This window comes from Zootoca vivipara, chromosome 1, assembly GCF_963506605.1.
Source record: "Zootoca vivipara chromosome 1, rZooViv1.1, whole genome shotgun sequence".
Lineage (NCBI taxonomy): Eukaryota > Metazoa > Chordata > Lepidosauria > Squamata > Lacertidae > Zootoca > Zootoca vivipara.
The window spans coordinates 44,755,188-44,778,815 of NC_083276.1; the positions used below are offsets into that span (position 1 = coordinate 44,755,188).

Sequence of the window (23,628 nt, forward strand, 5' to 3'; positions counted from 1 at the left end):
GAGCATGTACTACCTCAGCAAACATCATGCCACTCTGCCTCGTTGCCAAGCAACACCCCACCCCCGCCCCTCACTTCATTAGCTAACTTACTGGTACCAAAATTAACCCTGAAGTTACAAGCAGAATGATTTATGGTGTTGCACCTCCAACATCATCATGACAAGCACACAAAACTCTCCGGAGACGAATAGCTTTGTGTCTACACTATAGTATGGGCTGACTGGTTATCCACAATATAATGCTATTTAAAATTTATTATCATTATTACATTTATATCCCACCAGGGAACTCAAGATGGCATATATGGTTCTCCCCTCCCTCCATGTTCACTACAGGCCTGTAAGGTAGGTTAGACTGAGAGAAAATGACTGACCCTAGGCCAACACTCTAACCCAGGCATCCCCAAACTGCAGCCCTCCAGATGTTTTGGCCTACAACTCCCATGATCCCTAGCTAACAGGACCAGTGGTCAGGGATGATGGGAATTGTAGTCCAAAACATCTGGAGGGCCGAAGTTTGGGGATGCCTGCTCTAACCACTAAACCACAATAGGTTTCTATATACCGCACTGGCTCTCAGTATGGATGACTTGTAAGGAGCAGGTGGTTTATATACAGTATAGTCAGGGCCTGGAACTGAGCTTTTAGAGTCCCAGGCTGCTTATTGGTTTAGCAAGGTGCTGAGGAAGCTCTTGCCTTCCACGTGTTGTTCGACTCCAACTCCTATCAGCCTGAGCCAACAAGGCTAAAGGTCGGTCTAGCATCATCTGGAGAACCACGGGTTTGCCATTCCTAGTCTAGGGGCAAGATTCTTGCTTTGGGTGTGAGAGAGCTTCAGTTCCCGAAGGATGCTTTTAAACAGAAAAGGAGAGCAGGAGAAAATGATAATAAAATATACGTCCTGGATGCCCTTGTGGAATTGTTTGTGCTGGCTTCAAGCCCAGACCTTGTGTGACATGGCTAGTCGTATAACAGGTTGGAACATGTAGCATTATGAAAGAGCAGCTCTTTATGGAAGACAACCCCGCCCCCCCAATCCCTTTTATAATGATAGAATTATGGTGCTGCAGAGACAGAACATTGGCACAGATGTTGTTGGGGTAGATTTCTACAGCCGATACAGTGCCGTACACAGTGCTTAATTCTATTTCAACCTGCTTAGAATTCACGTTCCATGTTGGGGGAAAGCATTTGACGGCAATACCGTATATTGTTTTCTAGCTTGTCAGCTGAAGTAGATGGGACAAATGGAAAGAGTGCTATCTATAATGGAGTAATAGGGCTGGTGTTGCAGATGTGGAAGATTTAACACCCACCCACCCCCACAGTTTAGGAGGAACAGCAAAGAGCACAAAGCAGGGGGGTGGGTGGGAATTATCTTCAGACTTTATCCTGAAGCCCATTAGAATTTGGGGGGAATTGCAAAGTAAGATTAATATTGCTAACATGCACATGATAGTGCATCTGGCAAAGCTCTACACTCTCAAGATTAATCCAACAAGTTGGGAAGTTGAAAATAAAGCATCAGAATATAAAGTTTGTCCCCAGCAGGCAGTGGGTGTGGAGATAAAATCTGACTGCGTTGAGTAAATATATCTCAGGGCAGCTGATGAAGGCGGAAGCCAAAACATTTTGTTATAAGAGTTTAACATTTATGTTTTGTTTGTCATTGTAATATACATACACACCAACCCACACATTCCCCTCCTCTCAAAGAGCTCTAGTTGTCAGAGTGGTTTGACAATCAATCCCTTTTTCCAGCAAACTCTTTATATTGCAGGGCTCTGTGAGGATAATAGAGGTCTCCTAACAAGACTTATTAGCACCCATAACAAGCAGCTTACCCCAGGATTCTTTGAGGTAAAAAGGTCAAGGGACCCTGCCCAGTCGTGGACGACTCTGGGGTTTGTTATGTTAGGTTTCTTTTCCTCTCACTGTGCAGGTCACATGCCTGTGTTATGCATTCCAGCAAAGATGGTTGGAATCACGGGAGTGGATGTTTGCTGTATTCTGTTTCCGTTTGGTTTTTCTTCTTTTTCGGACTTCTCTCAGCAAGAGGAGACATGTTTTCCTTTTGTTCTGCCTTACGCGTAATAAAGTAGCTTTTAGTATACAACCTCAGCCTGGCTCCATCTGTGTTTTATCTCTGCTGGACTCTGAATATGTACTCAGTGTCTCCAAGACATAGGTCATAATAAATCATCAGCAAGGGCTGTTGGAACTCCCTAGAGCTGCATGCTGAACACTGATGGGAGAGACGGGCTGGATTTGTTCCTGCATTATGCCTGTGGATCGTTCCTACCCCCGGCTGACCCGACAGGGTTGCGGCGCTCATCTCGCTTTACTGGCCGAGGGAGCCAGTGTACAGCTTCCAGGTCATGTGGTCAGCATGACTAAGCCACTTCTGGCGAACCAAAGCAGCACACAGAAACACTGTTTACCTTCCCTCCGGAGCAGTACCTATTTATCAAGTAGAGCACTCAGGGCTGATTTCCTTAAGAATGGATAGGTTTGGTCTTCTTGCAGTCCATGGGACTCTCAAGAGTTTTTAGGACACCCCCATTCCCCTCACAGAGTTAAAAATCCCAGAGTTCCCTGTGAAGAGGGATTGGTTGTTAAAACAACTCTGGAAATTGTTGATCATGTTGTCTGGAGGAGCACCAGAAAACAACTAATAAACCAGAATGAAGTGTGGGTGGTTCAGTATAAAAGCATCACTAATCACTATTACTGTCAAGCAGGCTGTGCAGCGGGAGACGGCAAGAGAGCACTTCATGGCTGAGCAGGGACCTGAACACGTGTCATCTCAGCCCACATCAATCGCTGGGTCCACTACTGCACCCCATGAGTCTTATACCAGGATGGCTAAACTACACAGTCCCTTCCACACAACAATCACTTCTTAGCTTCCCTCCCAATCTTTATTCATTTCGGCTGCCTAATTTAGTAAGAAATTAAAAAAAAGCTTTGGTGCTGTTGCTATTTTTAAGCAATTGGGATCGAGAACACTTTGCAAATCTATGGCAAGTCATGCAGCAATCTACCAGATTTAGCAGCTGCCCCCCCCCCACTACACCACACTGGCATATTGCCACAAAAGCTCAATTGAGATGCTCAGTGTGTGATAGGAAACCTGTCTATTCCTTGCTCCTGAAAAATACAAATCAAATGGTTGCACTGGAGTCTTTAGTACAGTCAGTGCATACTGTTGCTTCTTGTTTTCACAGCCTACCACTGATTTCCAAAGTGGATAATCAGCGGTGGCTTCATCTTTTCAGGAAGCGAGATTAAAAGGGTTTACTGCTGCTATGGCAACAGCCAAGTTCTACTCTTAAAATAGTTTGGAAACTGCCGCTGATGACTTTGAGCTCACTGTGACTCACCTCCAGGATACAGTCCCAGTGACCTGCAGCTTTGTAGTTCATGTCAAACCAAGCAAGGTGCGCTGCCTTTTGTTTCCTCTGATAGTATGTGTGCGGTTTTTCATTCCATAATTATATATTTTTGGAACAGAATAGAAATAGACTAGAAAGGGGGAGAAACTACTGCAAGTAAAATTCATGTCCTCTAGATTTCACCCACTGAAAAGTTTATTGGCTGTCGCTGATTATTCATTGTGTTTTAGGCAGCATTCCTATGTATGCTTACCTGGGGGTTAATTCCCATTTAACTAGGATTGCACTGTTAAAGTGCTTTTAATTATTATTGTGATGGTTAGTTGATTATCTTAATAGTGTGCAGTGTGTACTTTTGTAATGATATAGTTAGCTGTGTTGAATGGTTCTTGGAAGGCAGGATAAAGATCTCAATAAACTCCTGAGATAAACCTCGGTTTACGCCTACCTCGGCGAGCAACCGCTTCGCCGAGTGACAGCTGCGGACCTGGAAGTGTCCCACTCACTGGTGGAGAGGATATAAAGGTTCCGCAACGTCGGATCCGCAGACGCGATCTGCGCAGCTCATGCATGCGCAGAAGCGATCTGCGCAGCGTGTGTGTGCGCGGAAGCCTGCCTTCGGCGAGCGACTGCTTCAGCGAGCGACCGCCTCCGCGGATCGGATTGCGGTCGCAAACCGAGGTACCACTGTATGCACTTTTTGCTGAGGCCACAATCTTTTCCATCTGGCAAATAATATAAAATAAAAATCCTCTACACCAGGCCTGGGGGCGAAATGCTGCCCTATCTATCTGGTTCTTGAGACTCTTCAAAAAAGCCCTATAGTGGGGTTGCCATACGTCCAGAATTTCCTGAACACATCCAGAATACTGCAGTTGGCAGCAGTATCTGGGCGGAAATCGGTGAAAGGTCCAGGAAAATCCGGACGTATGGCAGCCCATGTCAGCAGTGCTGGTTTTGCCGATTTCCCATAAAAATAGCTCAAAAATGGCATTTATGTTGCGATTTTGCCAAAATAGCTCAACAACTTTTCTGTCTGAATTTTTACTGTTTGAAATATGGCAACTCTACTCTATAGCACCCCTTCCTTGTTAGGTAGGTCAGACATTTCTTGGGGGGCATTGGGGATAGGGCCTGTAGAACCAGGCAACCCCCTGCCCCACTCACTGGTGGAGAGGATATAAAGACCAGGCCATGGGAAGGGTTAACTTACATAAGGAGCTATGTAATGGTCAAGTAAACAGAAAAATTAAGGATTAAATGGCAGGCGTATTTTGTTCCATATGAAAAAAAGGATGTTAAGGACACAGTGAGCAAGGGGATACCAAAAGATGTAAAACAAACAAAATAGTCTAAGCTGTAACTAAGAAATGGCAAGATCATGGCCACTGGTCCCATCACCTCCTGGAAAATAGAAGGGGGAGAAATGGAGGCAGTGAGAGATTTTACTTTCTTGGGCTCCATGATCACTGCAGATGGTGACAGCAGTCACAAAATTAAAAGACGCCTGATTCTTGGGAGAAAAGCAATGACAAACCTAGACAGCATCTTAAAAAGCAGAGACATCACCTTGCCTACAAAGGTCCGTATAGTTAAAGCTATGGTTTTCCGAGTAGTGATGTATGGAAGTGAAGGCTGGACCATAAAGAAGGCTGATCGCCGAAGAATTGATGCTTTTGAATTATGGTGCTGGAGGAGACTCTTGAGAGTCCCATGGACTGCAAGAAGATCAAACCTATCCGTTCTGAAGGAAATCAGCCCTGAGTGCTCACGGGAAGGACAGATCCTGAAGCTGAAGCTCCAATACTTTGGCCACCTCATGAGAAGAGAAGACCCCTGGGAAAGACCCTGATGTTGGGAAAGATTGAAGGCACTAGGAGAAGGGGACGACAGAGGACGAGATGGTTGGACAGTGTTCTCGAAGCTAAGAACATGAGTCTGACCAAACTGCGGGAGGCAGTGAAAGACAGGAGTGCCTGGTGAGCTCTGATCCATGGGGTCACGAAGAGTCGGACATGACTAAACGACTAAACAACAACAAGAAGAAATGACAAACTAATGGGGTTACTAATGGAGTGGAGCTTTTCTCAGAAAGTCAGTTTTAATCTTGTATCACAACACCAGCAATACAAACAGGGTTAGAAACAGCACATTGCAGTGCAACCATGTGGTCCACAAAAGGCTGTCAAGGTGAGAACGAGGACCTCAGTCTAGAAAAGGTTCCTCACCCCTGCTGAGCATACTAACAAGGAATAAATCCCATTTATCTGAGGGCTCATTCACACTTTCGCTTGACCTGTATTTCGATTGCAAGGTGTGCTGGTTAATTCCCCCAGGTCTGGGAGCTTTTCTCATAGTTCCGCTGCTGTGCCTCGTGAAAATCCAATCTTACCAGCTGAACTGAAGCTTAGTCAAATAAAATCTGTCTTCGGATTCTCTACGCATCTGATAAAATCTGACTTAATAGTTGAGAGGGCTTATATATACTGCTGGTCCATTTCTAGAGACACACCCCTCCACAGGACATGACATTACAAAGCACCCCAGGAAACACTAAATTCCACGTAATTTATTGAAATTCAGTGAAGCCTATTTTGCAGCAATAGATGAAGACCCCATCTGCCACCTGCTTTACTATATTAAGCAATGTTCATTAGTAGCAATTCCCTAGTCTCCCTGGTTTGCAAGATAAATGTCCTGAAGTTGTGTTTATTACATCCTTTGTGGTGTTGATCACCACCAACACATAAAGGATAAATTTATCAGAGTATGAAAGCACTCAACAGTATAGAATGAACTGGGGAAAAGAAGAAAACATTTGCCCATATTTTGCTGCTCTCATACTATAAACACTAATGATTTATTTAGAGACTGCCCACGAAGTATTTCCGCCCATCAGTGACCTATATACATTTTGTCCTAATAAGGCTACTTTTTCTTGCTCAAATGCAAATTGCCTTTCCGCCTTTCCGTATAGCTGTTTCTGTGTCTTAATCATGTCTCCTGTGGGTTCAAGTAAGGGCCAGAGGAGGTGTTGATAGAAATTAGAAAGCAAGATAAGAGGTTAAGATTCATTAATGATATAAATAAGCAAACCAGCTGGGAACAGAAAGGAAGATGCTAAGGGAGAAAATCTGTTGCAGGTTTACAAACACAATTGGTTCCGGAAGTCTGTACTTAACCTGAAGCGTACTTAACCTGAAGCGAACTTTCCCATTGAAAGTAATGGAAAGTGGATTAATCTGTTCCAGACGGGTCCGCCGAGTACTCAACCTGAAGCGTACTTACCGTAACTCGAGGTATGAGTGTAATCGGTTCTGTAAGTCCGTACTTAACCTGAAGCGTACTTAACCTGAAGCGAACTTTCCCATTGAAAGTAATGGAAAGTGGATTAATCCGTTCCAGACAGGTCCGCGGAGTACTTAAACTGAAAATACTCAAACCAAGGCATACTTAAACCAAGGTATGACTGTAAAGGGATATGGGAGGAGAGACGAAACCAACTGGTGGTGAAGGGAAGGGGGTTAAGAAGGGAGTTAAATAAATTTCAGGAGATGGGTAGAAATATTTTGAGCGGCATGTGGGGGTGGGAAGAGGAACCATAATGCAGTCTAAATGGGGCTGCCCTAGAAGGTGGTGTGGAGTTTGCAACAAATGCAGGATGTGGCTGGTGAGCTGGTGTGTGGGGAAGCCTGCTAGAACCATGCGGCATCAGTTCTGAAAGCACTGCACTGGCTGTCACTGAGCCTCTGAGTCCAATTTAAAGTGTTAGTACACATCTACCAACATTTTGTAACTGTGACTGGTGTTTTTTCAGACATCTCTACTCTAGTCCTTGGGATAAGGAGAAGTATTGTTCTAGATGGGAACAGCCACATTGCTGTAAAACAAAATTGAATATGAAAGGCACTATATAAATGCTAACCTGGCATCATGGAGAGGAATTCAACAGGCTGCTAAATGAACGTTCCGTCACTGCAAGTATCTCTGATTGCACAACTAAATGTTCTCCTCTGTCCATCAAATTTGTTCCAGGCAACAGGAACAGATCTGAGGAGTATCCGGAGGGGATGATGAGGAGAAAGGTCCTGTTGCACCATTGCAAATCCTTGCCCCAATGGCACAGGTTAGTTGGATTCTGCCCATTGTAGATTACCCATCACTGACAGGAATGTTTTCTACTAAGATGTTTGAGCAGCTTCCCTGAAATGAAATAAAAATTGCCACAACAATCTCAATGAGCTTGGAGGTGATGTCAACAGACCAAATCATTTATTTATTTATCCTAGAGGGCTTCAACGTGCAAGTTTTGCATTTTTGCTCAGTTCACAATCTGGAGCGTGGCAAAGATTTCCCAGATCAGGTGACCTTACTTAATTCCAATTGAAGCAAATATGCTTTAAGCCACTCGCATTTTTAAACCTTAGGCATATATCTTGCTCCACAGCTATCTCTGGAATGGTGCACCAGTAATAGAGGTGGTGCAATATAGATAAGATGCCCTTCAAGATCTTAATCTGTTCTGGAATTAAAAGTGTTTGGCAAAAATAATGAAAAAGTCATAGGATCCATGCATTCTTTATTTTTAATAATCAGATAAATACAGGGAAAATTGCATAACCTATCAAAATGATATCTTAATTGGAAAGGTGTTTTAAAAAGACTTATTCACATTCAGTTCAGGTTATATACAAACCAGTGTTTGGAAAAAACAAAAAACAAAATGCTAGAGTGTAAAATAATTCAACTCTACCCCATTTCCAGTATTCCCACTGACAGACCAATATTGTGAGATTTAAAAAAATCACACCACTGTACAAATGCAAGTACTGTAGATTTCTTGATAATGGCCTTTACACATAGCTGCCAAAACAATTTACCAAAAAAACCCTTAAATGTTCTTCATTCTAATCATCCTCTGTAATGTACCCCAATTACTTGTTTCTTTTACTACACCATAAAGCAACTGCTCTAACTGTAATATCAAAAGCTTGCAAGTCAAAGACATCCAGGATTTGCTGTTTTCAGATTCAGCTGTTTTCAGCTTACTACAGCCCTTAAAAGTTTGGTAATCATCAAGGTTGAATAAACTGCATTAACCCAACATTTCTAAATGGCACTTGAGCTTACATGCCTCATTCTAAAATGCTACTATACTGTATGCTACAGACGCCTCCCCCATTTCTGTTGTCAATCTATTAATAAATTCCATTATATGGAAGAGACAGAGAAAATCCACATTCACAGTAGTACTCTTGTAACTCTTGCTTTGACTTTTCAAACTTCTGTTTACAAGCAATCCCCCTTAAAAGAGTCATGCAGAATTGCAGATATCAGAGCTCGCAATAGAACACTGAAAAACACTGACTTCTGTGTTAAGGTCAAATTTGATGGCCTGTTCAATAAGGAACTATATTCATATCTAACCAAACAGTACACTACAGTTGTATTGTCTTTTGAAGAGTACTGTGATCTAATGTGTTCAAGTGAATTCAAATTACTGAATGACTTAGTATTGCCTGAGAAGCTGTTAGTACCTAGCAACCTCTTCTGGGTTACAACTTTCCAAATGAATATTATATTAAATACGTCTCTTGTGTCCAAGTTTTGATTTTGGTTACTAACCCTAAACCATGTTAGTTGCTGCCACTGATTAAGAAACTGGCAGCAATGCAGTCAATTCTTTTAATATTTTACAAGATACAGTTAGTGAGTGCTCTTATGTTTCAGACTCTTGTGCAAGCTAGGTGCAAGCCAAGACCAAAAGAGATCACTTAGTTCACTTCATTTAGTTTACTGTATTTGATGCACTAGTTAATAAACACTTTCCATCTTGAATCTTCTAACTTGAAGGTTAGACCACTAACAAGTCAGAAAGTGGAATGTTGTCTTTTTAAGTGGAGGGATTTTTTTAAAAAAATTGCACAGAAGCTGATTCCACCATAGTCCTAACATGCGGTCTAAAGTGGCAGTTTACAGACATAGGTTCCCCATATCACTGAGGCCTAACAAATTTGGTGCAATTGATCTTAGCAGTGGAAAAACTAGTAGTGCAAGTCAATTCTAAGCAAGTTTCTCAGGGCCTCCTGAAATTCATGTAAAGACTTCTATTGGTTTCTGCGGGCACTGACTAGAGTTTCTTTCTTTCTGCAGATAAACATCACATGTAAGATGACCTCTCTGCACTGCTCTGCTAAGATGTAGATCCGGGATATCAACTATAGTATCAGACTTTGTCAATCTCCTTCTATAGGAATCATACTGACAGTGTCGTCCACCCCCCCCCCAATGAATGTTCACATGAGAAACAATGTACAAATACAAACAAAATGCCAACAGCTTATCATCTGACAATCAGTAGTTCATTTCAGATCCTATTCCTCAAATAATATTGGAAACAAAAAGCTGTTATTTACACAGCTTGCTCTGGCTTATCTCAGCCTGAGAGCCACAGTGAGTTTTTCCACATTATTAATGTTTATCCAAATTGAATTCAATAGGTAATTATGAGCCGTTCAGTGTTACAGGATTAGATAGGTAGGTAGGTACATCACATTTCAATAGAGATGTTCTACTTTCTAGATTGCAGCTTGGTGCATCTGACATTCTCAAGGGCATTCAAGTTGAGGCAATCGAAGAAGAAAGTGAACATAGCCAATAGTGTCTTTGTGTAGGTTTTAGGTCTTTTTTTCCTAATATAACATATACTTCCATAAGAGTACTTCTGGAATGATTCCCAATGGAGAATACAGGTTTTTGTTTTTGTTTAATTACCCTACAAGTGGTTACCACAAGAATTTTTATGGAATGATCCAATGGGTAGGCAAGAGGAGGAACTTGTTTTGCATATAGACTTTGTCTGAAAAACCCATATGTGTGACCGGCTCAGATGTAGTATTTTTCACATGTATGCTTTCACAGAGTTTGTTACATAACAGTCCTGTGGGGGTAAATGTTATGTGTCAGCCCTCAGTCTTATAAAATAAATATTGACTCTTTTTTTTACTTTTACAGTATAATCACATCCTATTTTATAGAAAGATCCCAAGAAATGTTTAAAAAAAGAGTCTGAGAAAACAAGATGGAATTCCAAAATTCACCACTCTGTTGAAAAGAAAACTATAAATGTTTTTGGTTGCAGTGTGTTTCATTGCTTTTCTACAGCTTTTCAAATCTCTCATTCTTCTATAGATTATAATGTTCATTATAATGCTGAAAGGACATTAAATATTCAACGTATTTTTAGGGGAGGAGACAGGGGGGAAATATAGGATTAAAAATGTCTCCAAAAAAAGGGACCCCAACTCTGATCTCATGACGAACCTGTTGTAAATGGAATCCAATGAACGCTTGGCAGCATAATCAGAAAGTGTGTGTTTTGTGCCAAAGAATGCTAGAAATGTGCAAATTTGCACACAGGGTTTTGTGCCAGAATGATAATTAGGAATTTTTAAATTCAACACAAAACACACAGAATGCCTTGCATGATTTTTTTTTCTTTAGACAAGATATGAATCTTCTCATCCAAAGTCCAGTTACTGTTCTCCAGGTAACCCATAGTGGAAGCCGGGATGCAAGAGTTGATGTTCTGGAGCCAGGCTGACTTCAAATGGTTCAGATATCTCAGTTTGATTTACCAGTTCCCTTTCTTTAGCATCACAACAATTCTCAGCACTCTTCAGCAGTGGGATGGAGGTGGAATCACTATGCTAAACAGAAGTGTTGCTGGTGAAAGCATAGGTATCTTTTACATATGGTCCTTTCAAAGATGTATAACTCAAGTTTGCTGAAGACTTAATGTGCTATAACCCTTTCATTAAGAGACCTTTTTTTGAAAAAAGAAGAGAAGAAACCAGTAGTGCCCAGCACAGCGGCAGTTAAGAAATAGGGAAAAATCTTTGCTCCCTCCCATATTTGCTACAGTTGGTACAAATGTCCATGGGTGATCAGCTCTGAGTGTGCTAGATATACAACTGATGGGAGGCAAGCTGGTCCATAAAAGGTTGCACCAAGTAATCTGTGGCAAAATAGAAAACGAGCCCAAAGGTTATAGAGATTGGAAGAGCTGGTAAGGCCTTTTTAAAAATGGCAAGCAGCAAGAGGGTAAGGCACAGGCCCTGGGGAGGAAAAGACAAAAAAGTACACACAAATTAGACAGTGGAACTCTAACAAACACAAAATACTACAGGCTACGTTTGCCTGCTTCCAAGAAGCACTATTGGCACCGAATGTTCTACAGATGATTCACACACTTTATCTTGTTGAGTGAAAATCCAACATGGATATGGCACTGGGTATTATCTGTTGGCAGATTCTGAGCTCAGCTTCCCTCAGCGCCTTCTCTAAGACTTTGTTAAACAGCAGAGCCCGCCTGCTCTTGGAATCTGCAGGTAGTAGAGGCTCTTTCAACTGATCAGCAAAGTCCAGAGTGGCAAGCTGAAAAGCCTCATTTCCGCCAGGCAGGTAGGTGTTGGTGGCTCAGCATCATAATAATAAAATAAATAATAATAAAATAAACCTTTATTGTCACTACACCACCTGTGTGCAGAGAATTAGAATTGGGTATGCACATTCTTCACATAAACTACATACCAGGTTCAGAATCTATCACAATTCATCTACTGATTTTTGAGGGGGACAAAAGAAAGATAACACACATTTAAGAAGTGCTCATGAGGCTGCCTAACTGGCAAGGCAGACAAACAAATCCCACAGAATAGAGCTCTGAAATGTAATCTCCAGAATCCCCTGATGCAGTAGTAATGACTTCACTTTGCTACTTAGAGTGGGATGTTAACATTGCTACCTTAATATTATACTCACAATTAAAATGGCTACAAAACAGGCTAGAGTTGTGTTCCAGTCTCCGCTGGCTGTTGCCGAGGCTTTGCCGACTAGGACACTGTAGAAAATGAAGTCCCCTAGGCCAAGCTTAACTCCCCCTGCCAAGGAAAAGGAAAAGAACTAAGCAATGGCACAAAATGACTCCTGTCATTCAACCCTGAAATCAAGGCCATCTTAACCAGCTAAGTATTTTGGTTCTTCCTGCTGCCCTTCCATGAGTTCTCTTGGCGATATTACGGCAATGTGCCGAATGCTTGTTATTTCAAATCAAGCAGATGTGACCTGAATAAATATGGTGAAGTCCCAGGATTTCAACTCCACTGAGTCAATTAAGAACTAAAACTGAGTCAATTAAGAACCAAAACCAAAACGGAGTTGGAAAAAGCAGAAACGCAAATTATTCCTTGGAAGGTTTATTTCTCAAGAAGATGAGTTAGTGCACATCACTAGAACGGAAATCTGGGGGGGGGGCACTCAACAACATCCACATCAGCATATGCAAATTAAGTGTACGGCTTCCAATTGAGTGGAAACACATGACCGAGAATCATAGGGTAGAACTTGGAGAGGTGGTGTGGGGGACATTTGGCCCTCAAGATATTTATGACTATAACCCCCACCTGCCTCAGCAAGCATGGCCAATGGCTAGGGATGATGGATGTTGCAGTTCAACATCTGGAAGGCCAAAGGTCCTCCACCCATGATGTAGAGAGGCAGACTGCAGCCTCTGACTCCACAGTAAGCTCAGTGTTCTCCTTGCTTCCAAGAAGCTGCAGGAAATTGTAGTGGCAGTGGGCTTAACAATGTGGTCAGGTACTACATTACTGCCTTCCCACAACATTACAAATACTGCCCAACATACCTCTATGCTTCTACCCACATGTTTCCTAGTCATCTCTCTGCCATGTGAGTGGTATCATCAAGTGTGAAGTCCTTGACTGAAATTATGGCACATTCATCATGCATCTTACTTGATTACAACTTTCTGGCAAAAGACAACTTCAGATTTCCTGCCTAGAAAGCAAATAATTTGCTTCGCGCTTGCAGTTTGTGCTTAAAATGATAAGTTTGCTTGCTTGGAAGACTGCTTCAGGGCCTCGTGTCTCCCACAAAATTCTTATAATGATTTTTATAAAGTTATATGTGTCTAATTATGATGCATCCTTCTAATTGAACCTATGTTTATGGTTTCTGTATGAATTGTTAGCTTTATTTTTTTAGGATAATCAGCAGCTTGGCAAGGTTTTTGCAATCATAACATTCAATTAAGAGAAAACAGGAGGGACTCTGTATTTTCATCCCATTCAATACATCTCAAGCAGTGCCTTAATGTTCTCTTAAGTCTTTAAGTTGCAACGGTGGCACTGACTATCACTTCCAAACCCAGGTCTTCACTAGGCTTTCCTCACTGTTCTTATCCTCAAGCATCCCTGTTGCCAGATAGCAGATGATATTTCTGTGCAAGGTCTCTTGTCCTGGTTAAATATCTAAATTCTTCCCTACCATACCTGCCAAGTCTCCCGCTGAAAAATGAAGGATCAGCAGCGGCACGGCACCGGAAGTTGCTTCTACGCAACTTCCGGACATGCGTAGATTTGGATTTGTTGTTTTAATTATTTTTGTTTTCTTATGATTGTTTAATGTGCCTGACTCAGGGTCCTTGTCCCCCAGGAAACGGGGAGGGTGTGTCCGTTCCCCCCTGGAATATGTGTTTTTTCCTCCCCCCCCCCGTTGTTGTGTCTCATCTCTGTGTTTACTCCCATCCTGTAGTGACCCATGAAGTATCCCGTCTCCCCTCCCCCCACCCTGTGGCTCCCCCCACCCTACGTCAGCCCATGACCTATTCGGGCCCTCCTCCCCTCCCCCCCACCCAGGGCTCCACTTGGGATAGTATTTAGAGGCCTAGTTTGTAGGCTGTAAAGTAGAACCGAGGCCTAGTCTGTAGGCTGTAAAGTAGAGCCGAGGCCTAGTTTGTAGAGAGGCTTTAAAGTAGAGACGAGGCCTAGTCTGTCGGCCTTGGCTTGGGCAAGTATTTAAATGCGAGCCGAGGCCTCCGCCCTGTATCTCCATTCCTTGGCCCTGGCCTGATTCTGTGGGTTGTCTGGTAATGGCCACCTTGGTGGTTTCAGTTGCTCGGTTGATGTCGTCATTATTTGGCACCGCCCTTCAGAGCTTTTGCTGGCAACAGCACGCGATCTGCCTTTCTATTGGATGCTGCTGAAGTCTTCAGAGCTCCTGCTGGTGATTTCTAATTTGGGCGCCACTTTTTGTGTTTAATCATTATTTAAGGTATGAAAGGTGTGCTTTTTTTCAAAAAAAAATTATGCAAGATCCCTCCCTGATGGGCAAGGTACGCTTTGTCCTAATTTGATGCAATTCGGTTCAGCGGTTATGGTGAAAGGCTGTCTCACCCACGCACACAGTGGGAATATATATATCAACAGCTAGTCCTTTTGCAATGGCCCAGAGTCTTTTAGGTGCGTGTTAAGTTAACAAATATTTATCTGGCGATGTTACTTACTTTCCTCTGGGTCTTCTTCACTTGTTGTTGAATTACTGGGAATATTCTGAACAGGTTGTCGCGATTCAGGGGTTGATTCATGATTCCCTATTCTACGATCTCGTTCCTGCACCCATGCTGGATTGAATCCTCCATCATCTGCCTCACTGCTTGCATTCTGGCTCTGATTTGCTGTAGCTGAAAAGAGAAAATGGGCTGAATCCAACAAAATCATTGCATGAACAGAACAACCTCTGCTCATGTAACAGAACTTCCACTCTGGGAACTTCAGGCGAAGGGCAGTATACAAATTTAGTAAATAATTATTACTGTATTTTTCGCTCCATAAGACACACTTTTTCCCTCCCAAAAAGGAAGGGGGGAAGTCCATGCGTCCTATGGAGCAAATGCAAAAGCCAGAGCCAGAGCCAGAGCCAGAGCTGTGCGTAGCAGGAAACCGGCTCTCGAGCTGCTTCCGTGACAGCGAGTGAGGTGAGAGGAGAGACGGAAGGGAGCTCCTTCCACCCCTCCTCCCAGCTTCCATCCTCCATCCCCCCTCTCACCCCTTCCTTCCCTCCTTCCTTCCTTCCTTCTCCCTCTCTCTTTCACTCTCTCTCTTTCACCCCTCCCTCTCTTTCTTTCTCTTTCACCTCTTCCTTCCTTCCCTCCTTCCTTCCCTCTCTCTCTCTCTCTTTCACCCCTTCCTTCCTTGTCTCTCTTTCTTTCTCTCTCTCACCCCCTCCTTCCCTCCCTCCCTCTTCCAACTTGAATATTGGGGGGGGGCAGGTAAGCCTCACCTCACATACCGTATCAGCCTTTCTCAATCTGTGGGTCCCCAGATGTTGTTGAATTACAACTCCCATCGCCCCTAGCTAGCAAGGACAGAGCTCAGGGATGATGGGAGTTGAGGGATGATGGGAGTTGTAGTCCAACATCATCTGGGGACCCACAGGTTGAGAACCGCTGCAATTGATCTCAAGACAAAGTTCATGCACACTATATGAATGACCATGCCCATCAACATGGGGGGACGGGGACAACTTCCTCAAATATTTAATATGGGGGGAGCAAAGGCACCTAGGCCTCTAGGAGTTGGCTGCTATGCCTAGGACAATTCAAGAAAGCAAAATATTTTTTTCTTGTTTTCCTCCTCTAAAAACTAGGTGCATCCTATGGTCAGGTGCGTCTTATGGAGCGAAAAAAATACAGTATAATAAAATACATTGTAGGATTAATTTTACAGTTGGAATCCAATGTTTTGGACGTCTAAAAACAACCCTCAAAAGGTATAAAAATGTGCAGGGCTCTCCCCACTCCACAAATAAAGGGTTTTAGTCCTACTTGCAGTAGAGTGCAGTCCAGGTTTCTGGACCTCATAAAATTATCATTAGATTGTTAGATGACAATTAAAGTCAATGGTGGGAAAAGGCTGAAACATCTTTAACGGAATAGTACTTTATGTTTATGTCCTTGTTGTAACTGTTATTTAGGATTTTTGTTCCATGTCTGCAGGAGATATGGAGATGAAAGGAAAAGAGCATGGAGTGTCAATGGGAACCCAGAAGAATTAACATTGTATGTCATTACCCCAACTACGATTCCAGTATAGTTGTACCAATCACAGAAAGCAAAATTCTTTAATACAACTTCATAAAATCCTTGTACATGATGAGTAAAGTACTTTTTATTAGCAAAGAAGGGTCACTTGTAAGTTGCTCGGTAAGTCATTGTGAAAAGGACTAAACTAAGCAAAGATGAAAAAACCCACCTTGTTTATCATAGGTGGAGTTTTTGGTGGCTGTCTTTTGGGATTCAGGATCTTCCTCAGCCATGTTCACCAGCCAAATCATTGTTGCTATTGGAAAAATAAGAGATACCCTTAATTAACTGCTGCTACCTATTTTTAATTTTTTAACTACACATCAATAACAGAAAAGTATATTTTAAAGGTTTTTTCTTCTTCTTCCAGAGTTCCATTATGCCATTTGTAACTTCAGGAACCAGTGACTGGTTTTGTATCCCCCTTCTTCCCTCCTCATCCTTGTTGTAAACCTGGTGTTTAGATTGTAAGCCAGCAAGATAGGAAATGTTTCATCTGCTACTGAGCTTGAAGGGCAGCATAAAAATTATTTCAAATAAACAAATAAATATGGGGGGGGGATGGAAGTAACCAGGTTGTTTTCTCTATTTGTTAACTGCACAGCTATCATTAAATCACTTGCATGAGTTAATGAGCGCTGGGAAGGCTAGTTGTAAGTCCAGCTGATTAAAAAAAAAACCCTCTCTATTGCATAAAACTATAATGCAATCTTAATTTGAAACAAAATGTCAAAATCAAATAGAAGTATGATTAGGCTACTTTTTTGAGAGAGAGAGAGATTTGCCGGTAGAAATGCATAGTAGACACCCATGGTAGAATCATTCACATTAGTATAAAGAAATCAGATTGACTTAATCCAAATAGACAGGCATGTGTGTTTTATTTGTATAGTTTCGTAACCATAAAATCATTTGTACCGGTATCTACATGAAATCGCAGGGTGTAATAATGTTCTATTTCCAATGTCAGAGGAAGTATGTGTCTGAATACCAGTTGGGAGAACGCTGCTGCACTCATGTCCCCTTTGTGCCCCTCCTATGGGCATCTGGTTGGCCCTCTTCTTATGTCCTTCTGCTGCACTGGTGAATCAGTTCCTCCCACTCCTCAAAAAGAATCCTTGAAAGTTACATACAAATCAATGGGCAGAGATCTCCCAAATCTCTAAGATGAACTTTGTATTTTTCAGTTATATCTTTATAAATGCTTTTAGACAGGGCCAGCCTTGGATCCACTAAAGAAAGATATAAACGCAGTAAGTTAATACTGCTAAAAACAATTAGAGGTGTTCCTGTATTATTGTTTTGACCACGCCAGATCCCTTTTTCTCTCTTTCCATTTTTAATTAAGGTAGAACATAATGTTCTTTTCATCTTGGGACATCCCACGTCGCACACGTACCAAGCTCATGAGCCAACAGCAGATCTGAGTCCCAAAGAAATGAAAACGCGACAACAAAGCTGCACATCTAGCATCGCACAACTTCAGCAGAAAATCAGATGGATTTTTAATATTCATAGTTTGGGAGTAGGCTTCAGAATATAAAACTCAACTCTGTATACTTACATGAGTAAATGAGTGCTGGGAACAAAGTTTCATTTCTTTCTTGAGCGGTTTCAACTAGCATACGAAGAGGTCCTTTAGGACACAATACAGCAACCAGATCTGAAAGACACCAACATTGGGGTCAACCCCCCACAGAAATATACCATATTAAAATCAGTAAAAATAATTTACATAAAAAGAGTAGGGCAAGTCCTAATAACAGTTCCTCATTTGTGGAATGCTCTCCCCAGGGAGGTTCGCATGACACCTTCATTATATACCTTTAGGAACCAGGTGAAAATGTTTCTCTAGAACTAGGCCTTGGGCTGATTAACATTCTATGGCCTTTTAAATGTGTTTGTTTGGGGAGGGGGCATAATCGGTTTGTTTTTGTTTTATTATATATTTTGTGTTCTCCTTTTGTATTTTTATGTTGGGAACTGCTTTGTGATCTTTGGACGAAGGGTGATATACAAATTTAATAAATAATAGTAAAAACTGTGCCTCAGATGTCAAAGATCAGGTAAAGAGCTTAGTAGGCAGTTCAGGGCTCCTGCAGGAAGAAGTCTTACAGAAAATTTCATTTTATGTACTAGGATACGTCCTGTATATCTCTCCACATTGTCGACAAAATATTATAGTAACCAAATCTTCACAGGTCTCACAATTGTGAAGATAAAGACTTATTTGAATATATATATATGCAGCAACCAGAGTAATGCATCTGTTTATGAGCTTTCCAGACTGATAATTTCTAAGTTGCCTCCATGGATATCAAAAAGTTCAGGCATCTTTATTAACTGACCTAACTAGTGAGGCAAGGCAGACTTAGCAAAAGATGTCTGTCCTCAATTTCAACGTGGGCTCTGGGGCTTAAATCTATTCCTGCTCCACCCTATGCGGCTGCTTCTGGCAGACTTCAAAAACATGTTAGCACCTGGGCATTCAATAGGTTTAGCTCACATATCAAAGAATAAAATTGCCTTTACAACATGTACATGACACAGCCTATTCTCCAGGTTCTTTTTAAAATTAAATATTACACAGCTATCTCTAGAACTACGTACAGTGGAACCTCGGTTTACGACTACCTCCGTTTATGGAAACCTCCGCTTATGAACACCGCAGACCCAGAAGTGTTTACATCCGGGTTCCGTGGCGTCGGATGCGCAGACGCTATCGGCGTTTCACACACGCGCAGAAGCGTGCCTTCGGTGGGCGAACGCCTCCGCGGAACGGATTGCGTTCGCAAACCGAGGTATCACTGTAATTTTAGGACAATTAGACACACTTTACTAAATTAAATGCCATCACTTTGTTTAGCAGCACACACACACACACTAATCAGATGTGTGTGAAATTCAATACAGTAGTGTGAAAAACATCCACTCTTCCTGAACCAAACATCCTCACTTACACTCTTACACAGATACAAATGTGTATTTCCACGTGACTTGGCAATTCTTTTCAGATTCAGTATAGATGTTAATAACAGTTGTATAAATTGCCTTTATGCATAACAAACAAATTTTGAGTGCAGAATTTGAATGGTGACAGTATTATATGATGGTACTGTCAAATCTGCATAATCTTGTGACACGGGACATCTGTGTTTATGTGCAACCTTTGTTTCTGTACATCTTATGCAGAAGAACAAGAATGCTTTGTAAAGGTCATTTGGATTCCCTGAACAAATACAATTTGAGGAGAAAGCATGTGACATTCACAAACCTGTTTTACACTGTGTGTGTATCTCAAAAGGCTGCCAAGCTCCTGTTCCCACTTGAAAAAAGTAAAGCTTACATTTAAATATGATCTGGCTCAAAAACTAGGGGTGTTTAGCATTAGCCAAAACCTGATGTAGGTATTCAAAAATTATGAATGGCAAAACCTGAGGGATCCTTCCCTTTACATCATACCTTACTGTCTTAGGGGGGGGGGAAACAAGAGTGCAAATAAAAAATAAATGAAATGTTTATTATACTTAAAAGAAGATTTTGTTCTAAACGCTTAACTAAAGTGTTTTCCTACGGTAATTTATGTTTTAGTAGTCAGGGAATTTGGCTGCTCTTTGTCTTCTCTACTGTTCAGTACTGCAAATACATCACAATTCTGACCTCAGATCAAGCTTGGGAAGAAACTTGTCACATGGCTTGTTCAAATCTGCTCCCCCCCCCCTTTCTTTCTTTCTTTTTAGAATGAGAGCAACTTAACTTAAGAAAAGTCATGCTGGATCAGACCAAAGGTAAACCTAGTCCAGCATCACCAAAGAGGAAGTATGTCATGAAAGATAAGATGGTATTAATTTATTAACAGCAAACTACTAAGAGTTGTTGATACTAGATATTTCCCATAACAATTTTTTTTGTTATGAGATTTTTTGTTAAAAGATTCTTCTTAGGACTGGCTGCTATCAAGCAGCAAAATATGGAAAAGTTCTAGTTCCCTCTTTTTCAGATGTCTTCTGAGTTTGCGCATTGAGAATGACATCTCTCTCCCATTAGCATCACCTATCTTATTTCACCAGAGACAGGCTGCCTTAAGGGCAAAGGTTTCTACAGAGGATTGGGGGAAATAAATGCTTTGAAAATAAATCATTCTTGTGATGGAATAGTCCACACACAGAAGCATAATCGAGGTATTCTACAGACTCACAGTATGATTTCTTAGACTTCAAAAGGACACAAGTAAAAGGGTCTGGTTCTTGATTCTAGCTTTCTAGGCATTAAATATAAAAGTGGGAAAAAGCAGAGTAAGTCAATGTTGTTCCTAGTAAAATATGTGTTTGGGGGATCTTACCGTACACTGAAATCACTGCCAAGATGAGCCAGGCAGTCCATTCAGGGAGGTATTTGATAAATACCAGGGCCATCAGAGCACTTATCATAATGAGATAGGCTTGCTGGAGCCGGAGAGGGCCTTTCCAGTGAATGCAGATCATTCCCACCACTCCAAAGTTCCAGATCATGAGCGCCAGGGTAAAGTAGTCCATGGCAACGTTGTAAGTCTTAAAAACCTCCCTATTGAACACACACACAAGATTAAGAGAAAAACTTGTTACGCAGAGAACAGTGGAAAAGAAACAGCAACTGTCAACCCAGCAAATTATGTTTGCATTTTGTGCGGCAAGCTCAAAGTTTCTTCTTCATTTCCTAGCCTAGATTTAAAGCTATGGGGTGGGGAATTCATTTAGAAGGAACACAGGATTCAAGTTTCATTTCAAATGTGTTGCCATGCTTTTAGGCTCACTTGTGCATCACATTGTTTTATTGCCTTTTACCTCCTTCTAATCTCCATAACTGGAAAAGTACTCACAACAAGTGAGACATGAAAGTGTTCTACGCTATAACTGAACGCCATTCACTTATGTTCCAGAGAAGAGTTCTTCAATTCTGGGTCTCCAGATGTTCCTAGACTACAGTTCCTATTAAGCCCAGCCAGCATAGCCTAAGGTCTAGGATAATGTGACTTGCAACATATCTAGGGACCCACGGTTGAATATCTCTATTTTACAGCTACGTCTTGATTGAGAAGCACACTTTTCAACAGCTCAGACTACAAGACTTAGAGAATTAAGAATCCTTAGTTCCTCACTGTGAGGAATGTCCAAGGAAAAATACACAAAGCTTTGCAGTGCTGCAAAGGGGTATAGACTATACAAGCCAACAAAAATTTGCTAATCCTCTTACTTACAAATATTTCTAAAGGTCAAGATACTTGTAAACTTACCCTAAGTAAATGAATGAGAAAAAGAAAAGCAAGAAGAGTGAAGAAACGATGAGCCACCCATGGATCACCTGAAAACACAAAAAACAACAGTATAATTTTACTATTACACAAGGAATATAATAATGAAAATTGAAGCCAGTTTTTCTGGAATTTTTTTCTTTTCTTTTTACACATACCTAAGCTACTAATAGGGATTTGGGTGGCACTGTGGTCTAAACCACAGAGCCTAGGGCGACACGAGGCCCTAAAGCAGTATTCCAAGCAAGCAAACTTATCATTTTAAGCACAAACTGCAAGCTCCAAGCAAATTATTTGCTTTCTAGGCAGAAAAACTGAAGTTGTATTTTACCAGAAAGTTGTAATCAAGTAAGATGCATGATGAATGTGCCGTAATTTCAGTCAAGGACTTCACACTTGATGATACCACTTACATGGCAGGGAGATGACTAGGAAACATGTGGGTAGAAGCATAGAGGTATGTTGGGCAGTATTTGTAATGTTGTGGGAAGGCAGTAATGTAGTACCTGACCACATTGTTAAGCCCACTGCCACTACAATTTCCTGCAGCTTCTTGGAAGCAAGGAGAACACTGAGCTTACTGTGGAGTCAGAGGCTTCAGTCTGCCTCTCTGCATCATGGGTGGAGGCCCTTTGGCCTTCCAGATGTTGAACTGCAACGTCCATCATCCCTAGCCATTGGCCATGCTTGCTGAGGCAGGTGGGGGTTATAGTCATAAATATATTGAGGGCCAAATGTCCCCCACACCACCTCTCCAAGTTCTACCCTATGATTCTTGGTCATGTGTTTCCACTCAATCGGAAGCTGTACACTTAATTTGCATGTGCTGGTGTGGATGTTGCTTAAGGTGGATGTAGCTAATGACATCAATACTCCCCCCCCCCAAAAAAAAAATTATGTGGATGTAGCTTAAGGTGCCGCTGTGGGTTAAACCACAGAGTCTAGGGCTTGCTGATCAGAAGGTCAGTGGTTCGAATCCCTGCGACAGGGTGAGCTCCCGTTGTTCGTTCCCTGCTCCTGCCAACCTAGCAGTTTGAAAGCACGTCAAAGTGCAAGGAGATAAATAGGTAACGCTCTGGCAGGAAGGTAAATGGTGTTTCCGTGCACTGCTCTGGTTCGCCAGAAGCGGCTTAGTCATGCTGGCCACATGACCCGGAAGCTGTCTGCGGACAAAGGCCGGCTCCCTCGGCCTATAGAGTGAGATGAGCGCTGCAACCCCAGAGTCGTTCGTGACTGGACCTAATGGTCAGGGGTACCTTTAGCTTTTTAAACTCCAAATAAAAAAGAAAATTGTCATTTGTTGGTCAATAAGACAAGAACCTGGTTCACGTCACAGTAAACCATGGCTTACCATGATTGTGGAAATGTGCTGGCTCCCAGAGAGGTGATCGGCTCCTTCTGGGTTTTTTTAGCTGAGTGTGTATGGCAACTAAGCCAAGGTTTGGCTTAATATGCCATAAGGAGATGATTATACTTGACAGCGTGGAGTACACATATATTCCACAGTAAAATGTCCTCATTTCATAAGTACATGCAGTCCATGACAAAGAGAGGGAGAACCAGCATTATGGACAAATAAAGACTACAAGAGGCCCAAATAACCTGTTATAGGATTGGGCTGGTGGTTTGGATGATGCCTGTGGGTCCCTTCCAAGTCTGTGATGATGTATCTGTTAGGTTGGAATCTAGCAGAGGGAACCACTGAACCGGTCAAGCCAGTCTCTCTTTAAGATTAGCTTGGCTTGGAAGCACCCTTCAGCTACACAAGGAAAGAGTGACCACATTGCTATAGAGACCATTGAGTGGGCCTTCGCCCCCTTCACCTGGCTGAACGTTACATCATCCTAGGAGTACAAGATCAAGGAAAACATCAGTAAAGAGTAAGCCCTTTGTCTTAAGTCTGGTCTGAAGCTAGAGGAGGAAGCTGGAGAGACACAGCAGCTTGACTTGCTCTGTGTGCTGAATCCAGAACTATGACTTTGGTGACCCCCTCCCCCCTC

At 42.0% G+C, this 23,628-nt stretch overlaps 1 protein-coding gene across 4 annotated transcripts in view; it reads right to left on the minus strand.

The window, feature by feature from the left end:
• Positions 1 to 7,957: 7,957 nt before the first annotated feature.
• PSEN1 (presenilin 1) overlaps positions 7,958 to 23,628 on the minus strand; it is a 29,424-nt gene continuing 13,753 nt past the window's right edge. For all 4 annotated transcript variants that reach the window (XM_035112880.2, XM_035112860.2, XM_035112871.2 and 1 more), the window contains 7 exons: positions 21,611 to 21,678; positions 20,681 to 20,901; positions 17,903 to 18,001; positions 16,508 to 16,594; positions 14,761 to 14,937; positions 12,219 to 12,337; positions 7,958 to 11,512 (listed from right to left, as the gene is read on the minus strand). In XM_035112880.2, coding sequence (XP_034968771.1) covers positions 11,357 to 11,512; positions 12,219 to 12,337; positions 14,761 to 14,937; positions 16,508 to 16,594; positions 17,903 to 18,001; positions 20,681 to 20,901; positions 21,611 to 21,678 — 927 coding nt within the window. In that variant the 3' untranslated portion in view covers positions 7,958 to 11,356. The remainder of the gene's footprint in view (positions 11,513 to 12,218; positions 12,338 to 14,760; positions 14,938 to 16,507; positions 16,595 to 17,902; positions 18,002 to 20,680; positions 20,902 to 21,610; positions 21,679 to 23,628) is intronic.